The sequence below is a fragment of the Ascaphus truei genome, chromosome 1, assembly GCF_040206685.1.
Source record: "Ascaphus truei isolate aAscTru1 chromosome 1, aAscTru1.hap1, whole genome shotgun sequence".
Classification (NCBI taxonomy): Eukaryota; Metazoa; Chordata; class Amphibia; order Anura; family Ascaphidae; genus Ascaphus; species Ascaphus truei.
This window is the reverse complement of record NC_134483.1, coordinates 178175344-178184433: the sequence shown is the minus strand read 5'-3', so window position 1 is coordinate 178184433 and position 9090 is coordinate 178175344. Positions and strand designations below refer to the sequence as shown.

The 9090-nt window shown below is 45.7% G+C and overlaps 1 protein-coding gene across 1 annotated transcript; it reads right to left on the bottom strand.

The window, feature by feature from the left end:
* Nucleotides 1–2225: 2225 nt before the first annotated feature.
* Nucleotides 2226–4682, bottom strand: LOC142489998 (uncharacterized). The gene has a single exon (XM_075591777.1). The coding sequence runs from the start codon at nt 4680–4682 to the stop codon at nt 2226–2228; it is 2457 nt and encodes an 818-aa protein (XP_075447892.1).
* Between the last annotated feature and the right edge of the window lie 4408 nt (nt 4683–9090).

The window sequence follows — 9090 nt, the reverse complement described above, 5'->3', positions numbered from 1 at the left end:
TGTTCAAAAAAAGGTTGGACATCGTTTTAGAAAGGAAAGGTATACAGGGATATACAAAATAAATATACATGGGAAGGATGTTGATTCAGGGATTAATCCGATTGCCAATTTATTTCTCCCCTTACAAGATATCATTGGATGATATGACACTGGGGTTTTTTGTTTGCCTTCCTCTGGATCAATAAGTAAGTATATATATAGGACTAGCTGAGAGACCCGGCGTTGCCCGGGATGTGAAGTGTGAATAAGTATGTGTAAAAGTAGTATTTGAAAGTTGTAATGTAATGTGAATGTTATGTAATGTTATTGAAAATAGTGTTTGTAAAGCAACAGCAGTAGAAAGAACATGTATATGAGGGCAATTTAGGGAAGTGTATGTTATTTGTAATGGTTGTTAGTTTAGAAAATGTTATTATTGTAAAGGCTTGTTAAAATATGTTGATGTCCATTGTTGAGAGTAGTGTATTGAATGTAATGTTGAAGTGTGTGTTGGGAAAATTGTTGATTAAGAAAAGCTGAGTGCAGTGCATTCAGTGTGTTTGTGGTTTATTTAAGTTGGTATGGCAATATTGATAGGTGATGGAAATGTACCAAAGTGTATGTTCATTGTAAGGCTTGTTTGTAAATCACATTTTTGGTTGTTCCATTTGGAGCAAAGATGTACAATTGTTGGGGGGATCCAACTCTAGAGCATGCAACATATAACTGGCCGTGGGAGAAACATGGTGATTGTAAGTTGATACCAGTGCACTTGATGGACTGTCCTTGTGCTTTGTTAATGGTGATAGCAAAAGCTAGTTTGATGGGGAACTGTAGGCGTTTGAAAGTAAAAGGCATGTCTGTTGGAATGAGTGGAATGCGGGGGATGAAGACATCTTGGCCTTTGGCGTTGCCCGTTAAGATAGTAGCTTCAATTAGGTTGGGCATCAATGTTTTGATGCACAGTCTGGTTCCATTACAAAGGTTAGGTGTGTGTAGGTTTCGAAGTAGCATGATGGGTGATCCAACTTTCAGGCGAAGGTGATGTGGTGGCATTCCGGATGGTTCCAGGGAGTGTAGGAATTCAGGTGGATAGTTGACGGTTTCATCGTTATCCACAACTGTATCGATTGAGTTGTATTGAGTAATAGAGTTTGGAAGAATGTCTTGAATCTGATGATTTAGGTCATTGACAGAAGTATTTTTGGCAGCAAGGATGGCTCTTTCACAGAGCCACTGGTGGTTTGTATAATTATGTAAGAGATTTGGAAAGACGTGATGTATGAGATCTTCAAGTGATGTCATCATGTGACAAAAATGTGTTGGAAAAGTAATTTCACCTGATGTCAAGTCAGTAGGTAAAGTACCTTCACCAATTTGAAGAATTGTGTGTGCAAAAAGTAGTTCATTTGAGTTTCCAAGAAGTTGGACTCGCATATTGGTTGTTAATGGGAATTGTTTGACATGTCGCCATAAAATAGAGGATTTGAGGCAGACATGAAGTTCGTCTGCTGGTGTGGATCGTGGTATGACTGGAATGTTTGTCTAAAATCACCAGCTAAAAGAATGACAGCACCACCCATTATTTGTTTATTGTTACGCAAATCTTGCAAGGTTCTATTAAGGGCTTCAAGTGATTTATGTGCCATGGTACATTCATGCCAAACAATAAGTTTGCAAATTTGAAGAACACGTGCTTGTCCAGATGTTTTTGTAATATTACAGGTTGGGTTTTCTTCATGAGCAATGTTTAGCGGTAATTTAAGAGCTGAGTGCACAGTTCTTCCTCCATCCATAAGTGTGACTGCAATGCCAGGTGATGCTAGTGCAAGTGCAACATGATTGTGCATTCTTATTTCTGCAAGGAGTAAATTTATTAGAAATGTTTTGCCTGTTCCACCTGGAGCATCAAGAAACAGTATTGCACCTTGTCCATTGTTGATGTGCTCCATGATGTTTTCATAGGTGTTAAGTTGTTGTGGAATTAACATTGGTTTTCTTGTAGCAACATATTGTTGTAGAACAGAAATATTGTATTGTTTCTCTCGCATAAGGTCTGTATTAAGTACATCGTGATGATGACGTTGTGGAGCTTGTAGACCTAATTGAAGTAGAGTTTTGTTATTGATAGAGAGACATGTATCTTCTAACAATATGAGTACCTGGTTGAAAATCTCTGGTGAAAACTGAACATTGACTGTTGGATTGTCTCTCTGTGCTTTGTGGAGTATATCTTCACTCATGCTTTATCGATATGTGTCCCAAAGAGGGTTGGGGTTTGATGGGTTGCAGGTGGTAAGGATAATGGCAAAAAGGTTGCGAATTTTGGCTTGCAATGACTGTAATGCAGCTTCAGCTAATGTACTATTCCAGTGTTGATCATCCTCTAGTAATCCAAGCTTTTGGCAAGCTTCTCGATAAGTCTGACACACTTGACCGTTGACAGTTTTAAGAGCGTCAAATGAAGTTGGTCCTGGAAGCGTATGAAGTAGCATTCTGAGAAAGAAGCATTCAGCGTTGTTTGGGTGAACTGTGTAGACACGCCCTAAGGCTTCACTTGCAAGGGCATCTGTTCCTGGAACAGGTATGCCCTGCTTTCTTTTCTTGAACTGTTTTGTGGATGCATTCCAAGTGTAATATCGTGGAGTTTCTGGATAAAGCAATGTCCTTGCAAAAGAGTCCTGTTGACATAATTGAAAGAAGGCAGTTAAAGTTGTGTTTGGTGGTTGAGCAGCAACTGCCTCTGTGTTGTGAGGTGTGAAGTATACTCTCTGTCCATTTTCTAAATGAACAGTGAGGTGAACAACGGTTGGGTATCGTTCGTGAATGGGAAAAGCGAAAATCCTCCAAACGGCTTCATTACTACTTATATCTCTTCCCAGCTGGTAGAGTGTAACTTCGTCCCGGATGTGTTCATTTGTGATTCCAAAAATGGCCATGTCGCTTCCCTTGTTGACATACTTGCAAATGTATTTAATTGATTTGACCGAATTACAGTATTCGACATTAATGTGTGCGTTATACATTTTTGTTAGAAGTGGACAATATGGAACAACCCATTTGTTGTCGACTTGGATGTGTTTGTTGCCTCGAATAGAAATTTTGGCTGTGTATCCACCGTCTGTGGGAACGCGTCTTCGATATTGAGGATATCCATCATCTGCAGTTTGTGTGTCTGCAATGAAAGGTTTAGGGAATTTTTTTGTGCATTTTCCGTCTTTCATACATGGTGCATGAATATGAATGTTTCCACATGGGCCATGAATCATATTTTTAGTGACTATTGCAAATAGTATTGGGTCTTCTTCTGGATTAGGCAACTCTGCTGAGATAACGTTATCAATGTCTATGGAATGTATCTTTTCTTTGAGCCATATAAGAATATGAGCATGTGGAAGACCTCTTTTCTGCCACTCTATTGAGTACATCCAGCATCGTGTTTGTCCAAAGATATAACTCTTAGTGATGATGTGAATTAATGTGATTAGTTTTTGGCGAAATACTCTGGCGATTAAGTCGTGTCGATCGCTGTGTGACTGTCCATCCTGAAGTTCTACTTTTATTTCGGGCCAAGCTGGATTACATGTAAATGTAATAAAAAAGTCTGGTCGTCCATATGCTCGAACATATGCCATAGCGTCTTGAGCATATTCGTGCATGTGTCGAGGACTTCCTGTGAATGTTGCTGGTAGAATGTACATTTTGCCTATGTTGTCAACGTTACCATCGTTGCCAACAGCATCCCTGAGATGTATGTATTGATCAACGCGAAGTTGTTTTTGATGCAAACGTATGTATAGAAGACGCTCACTTTCAATTTTAGCATACATGTCAACAATAAACTGATGAAAGAGTTGGCGACAATGTAAAATGTGGTTTTGTGATGCATCTCGTATCATTAAGCTGTTAGCGTAGAAGTCCATAGCGGATACAGTTTTATTTGTGTTTGCCTTTGAAGTTGGGTGTACTTGCATGATGTTAAAGTAATAGCCATCGTCAGCGTTCCAAAATATGAGAGGGTATTGAAGTGCATCATATGAGCGATGTGTTTCAGAAATGCGTGTGAGTGAATGACCGCGCCGCTGAAGAATTATGTCCCGTGTATTAAATTGTTCCCCCGCGATAACAATAGCGACTTCGTTGATTTGAGGAGCATTAAAGCGACGTTCATGTTGACCCACTGGTGTTTTGTCGGCTCTGATAATGACTTGATAGTCATCAGTTGGCATGCGTTCAAGTGATGTTTTGAATGTGTTAATGAGATGGTTGTGTTCATGTAACATCCTTTGTAAGGATATGACAATATCACGTCTTGTATTGGGTATCCAATGGCATCGTTGATCAGCTTGTTGTTGTTCATCACCCATGAAGTAAATTTGCAAGAATTGTGGATCTTGTTCTGGTAAAGGGAGCAGAGAGCCGGCCCTGTGGTAAACTTGACCTTGTACTTTGAAAGTAGTTTTAAATCCGGTTTGTTCCACGGTAGATGTAGCACCAAAGGATGTCATTTGGAAACAGGAGTTGTATTTGCGCATGTTTTGTAGGAAATGTTTAGATTCAGAAGTTGTTCCTGACATGTAGGAAAGAAGTGGATTTGGGGGTGAGTGTAGAGGTGGTAGCAGGACTTTGCCATTGCTGCAGCACATTCCAGCTGCTTCCTTGACAGTAGCGGCATATAGTGTCAATGTGGCCAATGTTGACATTTGGATGTTGCTGGTATAGTATGTGTGGATTATATAGGTAAGCGGCGCGTAGCAAAGTGTAATGTGTTGAATGTGTTAATGTAGTATGTGTGTGTTGTTGTTGTTGTTGTAGTGTCTCAGTAGTTGTGTTTTGTTGTGCTCTTGATGTGCGCCGTTTTGTTCTGTCTTTATGAAGGCGTGTTTCATGTTCTTGTGGAGTCTCAGTGGCTCTTGATGTTGTAGCTTGCACTCGCATTTTAGCCAGGCGTGTTTGATGTTGTTCTGGTGTCTCTGTGGCTCGTGATGTTGTAGCACGTTGTTGTTGTTTTTGAAGGCGTGCCGCACGCTGCTCAGTAGTCTCTGCAGCGCGTGATGTTGTAGCACGTTGTTGGTCTTTAGCAAGGCGTGTGTCATGCTGTTGTGTAGTCTCTTTGGGTCGTGATCTTGTAGTACGTAGTTGTTGTTTATGAAGGGGTGGGACATGCTGTTGTGGAGTCTGAGCGGCTGTTGATGTAGTGGGTGTGTCTCTGTGTTTTTGTTGTTGTTGTTGTCGTTGTGTTGCTCTTCTGACTCTGGCTCTGTCTCTTTGTTGTGCAAGGAGTGTTTGTCACTGTAGTGTTTCATTATCAGGTGATGTTGTGTGTGTGTGTTGCAGATGTGATGTGTTAGGATGCTGTGTGTTTATTTGTCCCTTTGATGTAGCAGTTGTTTGTGTATTATATGTAATTAGTGTGTAATGTTGCTGTGTGTTATGTGTTAGTGTTGATGTTGTGAGTATTTGTTGTTGAGGTATTGTGTATTGGGTTGTGAGTTTTTTGTTTAGATTGTGTGTGAAATGTGTGTGTGCATTGTGTGGCGTAGTAGATATAGTTGGTGTGTGTGTGTGCGTGTGACCTTCATTGTCAGGGTGTGTATGTTTTGTTTTGCGAAGGTGTTTTTTGGGTAGCATGTTTTGTGTAGTGAAGATTAGGGTTTGTGTTGATGTTTGTATGTGCGTTATTGTAGGTGGTGTAGAGGTGTTGTGTGTTTAATTTGGGATGTGTTGTTCAAAGTAGTTGGTGTGTGTGTGTTGTGGTAGGTGTGTTGTGTAATGTTAGTGAATTGTTTAAGTGCGTGTGTGTGTAGTATACTTCCTGATATTGTTGTGTGAAGGTGCAGTTGGATCCAATTCTTGTGGTCTGTCTTTTGGCTACAGCGTTCAGGCGTGTTAGGTGTTCAAGGCATCCAGCGGTGGTCTATGAAAGGGTTGTAAATGGGTTAAGTGTCACAGTATATAGGTATTTTGTTTGTTAGTAGTGTGGTGTGTTTGTGTGTTTTAATGTTATGTGTGTTTGTGAGTGTAGTGTGAATGTTGTTTGTGTGTGGCAGAATACTGTGTGTATGTACATTGTTGTTGTGTTGTGTGTGATTGTTGGTTGTGTGGTGTGGGTATGTATTTTGTTTTTGTGTTGTGTGTGATTGTAGGTTGTGTGGTGTGGGTGGGTGAGTGTGTGTGTGAGTGTGTGGATGAGTGAGTGTGGGATGTGTTAGTGAGTGTGCGGTGTGTGAGCGTTGTGTGGGTCAGTGAGAGTTGTGATTGTTTGTGAGTCTTTGTTGTGTGAGTGTTGGCTGTGTGTGTGATTGAGTGTTATGTGTGACAGTTGATTGTGTGTTGTGTGTGTGTATGTGTGAGTATTTGTGTTGTGTGTGTGTGTGTGTGTGTGTGTGTATGTTGTAGTATTGTTAGTGTTGTAGGTGTAGTATTGTTTGTGTGTGCTTTTGTGTAGTGTTTGCTGTGTGTGGGTGAGTGTTGTGTGTGTATGTGATGAGTGTTTGTTCCCCAAATGAGAGATTGTGTGAAAGTAGTATGGTGTTAAATGTGTTATTGTTTGTAAAGGAACAACTGACTGTCTGTGTGAGGTGTGTTGTGAGTGGAGGGTGTGTGTTGTTGTGCCTGTTTGTGTTTTTTTTTGTAGTTGTAGGGGAGTGGTGATGTTGTGGTTGAGGTGCAAGTGTATGTTGGGCATAAATTTGTTAAGTAGCATTGTGTTGAGTTTACTGTGTGTGTTAGCATGGGAGAGGGTCTTGTGGGGGTAGGGTATTGTTGAGTTGTTATTGTGTGTGGCATATAATCCCAGGATGTATTGGTGTGTGTGTGTTTGAGGGTGTGTTGTGTGGATGTGTGTGAGTGTTGGTTAGATGAGTATTTGTGCAATAAAAGAGATACAGACGGATACATAATTTTTTTTTATTGAAACGAGGAGCTTAGTTCCTGTGGTAGGTGTCCTGGCAGCGGAGGGGGTGTGTTGGATTAAATGTTTGGGGGGGAGGGGTGTTGATGGTGTAGGGGAGTAGTTGGTTAGAGGTGTAAATTAGCATTGTATTGAGTGTAGTGTGTGTGGCAGCATGGTGAATGGGAGGTTTTGTTCCCAGTGTATTGGGTGTGTTGGTGTGTTTAGCGCTGGTTGTGTTGTGGGGGTAGGTAGTGGTGTGTTGAAGTGTTGTTTTGTGTGTTGTATCAGCAGAGGATGGTTGTGTGTGTGTGAGGGCATGTTGCATGGGTGAGGGCGTGTGGCGTGGCTGACTGCGTGTGTTTGTGAGTATGTGTGAGGAAGTGTGTGTGTGTTGTGGATGATGGTGTGTGTAGCGTGGCTGAGGGCATGTGTATGTGTGGCGTGGCTGAGGGCATGTGTGTGTGTATGGCGCGTGTGTGAGGTTATGTGTGTGACGTGGGTGAAGGTGTGTGGTTTGCGCGTTTGCGAGGGTGTGTTTGTGCGTGTGTGTGTTTTTGTGGCTGAGGGGGTGTGGCGTGTGTGAGTGCGTTTGTGTGTGAGTGTATGTGTGTGTTGGTTGTGTGTGTGACTGTTGTTTGTGTGTGTGTTTGTGGGTGTTGTGTGCTCCGGCGGAGCGTAAGTATAAGATTGGTTTTGGTGGTGGTGGTGGGGGGGGGGTGAGTGGCTCCGGAGGAGCAGCGAGCGTTGGGTGTTTGTGTGTGTGGGGGGGGGGTGTGAAGGGCTTTGGAGGATCAGCGTGCATTGGGTGTTTGGGGGGGGGGGTGAGGGGCTCCGGAGCAGCATCGTGGTATTGGATGGTCGGGTGAGGGGGGTGGTGAGGGGCTCTGGAGCAGCATCATGGTGTTGGATGGTCGGGTGAGGGGTGTGAGGGGGGGTTGAAGGCTCCGGAGCAGCATGGTGCAGTGTATGTTCGGGTGAGGGGGGTGGGGGGGCTTCGGAGCAGCAGCGTGGCGTTGGATGGTCGTGTGAGTGTGGGGGGGGTGAGGGGCTCCGGAGCAGCATGATGCCGTTGGATGGTCGGGTGAGGGGGGTGAGGGGAGGTTGAGGGGCTCCGGAGCAGCATGGTGGCGTTGGATGGTAGGGTGAGGGGGGTGAGGGGGGGTTGAGGGGCTCCGGAGCAGCATCGTGGCGTTTGATGGTCGGGTGAGGGGGGGTTGAGGGGCTACGGAGCAGCATCGTGGTGTTGGCTGGTCGGGTGAGGGGGGTGAGGGGGCAGGTGAGGGGCTCTGAAGCAGCATCGTGGTGTTGGATGGTCGGGTGAGGGGGGTTGAGGGCTCCGGAGCAGCATGGTGCGGTGTATGTTCGGGTGAGGGGGGTGGGGGGGCTCCGGAGCAGCATCGTGGCGTTGGATGGTCGGGTGAGTGTGGGGGGGGGGAGGGGGTGAGGTGTTCCGGAGCAGCATCGTGCGGTGGATGTGCAGCATCGTGCGGTGGATGGTCGGCAGCGTGAGTTCTGTGTTCGGGTGAGGGGGGTTGAGGGCCTCCGGAGCAGCATGGTGTCATTGGATGGTCGGGTGAGGGGGGTGAGGGGGGGTTGAGGGGCTCCGGAGCAGCATCGTGGTGTTGGATGGTCGGGTGAGGGGGGTGAGGGGGGAGGTGAGGGGCTCTGGAGCAGCATCGTGGTGTTGGATGGTCGGGTGAGGGGGGTGAGGGCTCCGGAGCAGCATGGTGCGGTGTATGTTTGGGTGAGGGGGGTGGGGGGGCTCCGGAGCAGCATGGTGCGGTGGATGTTTGGGTGAGGGGGGTGGGGGGGCTCCGGAGCAGCATTGTGGCGTTGGATGTGCAGCATCGTGCGGTGGATGTGCAGCATCGTGCGGTGGATGGTCGGCAGCGTGAGTTCTGTGTTCGGGTGAGGGGGGGGGGGGTTGAGGGGCTCCGGAGGAGCAGCGTGGCGTTGGATGGTCGGGTGAGTATGGGGGGGTGAGGGGCTCCGGAGCAGCATGGTGCCGTTGGATGGTCGGGTGAGGGGGGTGAGGGGGGTTGAGGGGCTCCGGAGCAGCATCGTGGTGTTGGATGGTCGGGTGAGGGGGGTGAGGGGGGGTTGAGGGCTCCGGAGCAGCATGGTGCGGTGGATGTTCGGGTGAGGGGGGTTGAGGGCTCCGGAGCAGCATGGTGCGGTGGATGTTTGGGTGAGGGGGGTTGAGGGCTCCGGAGCAG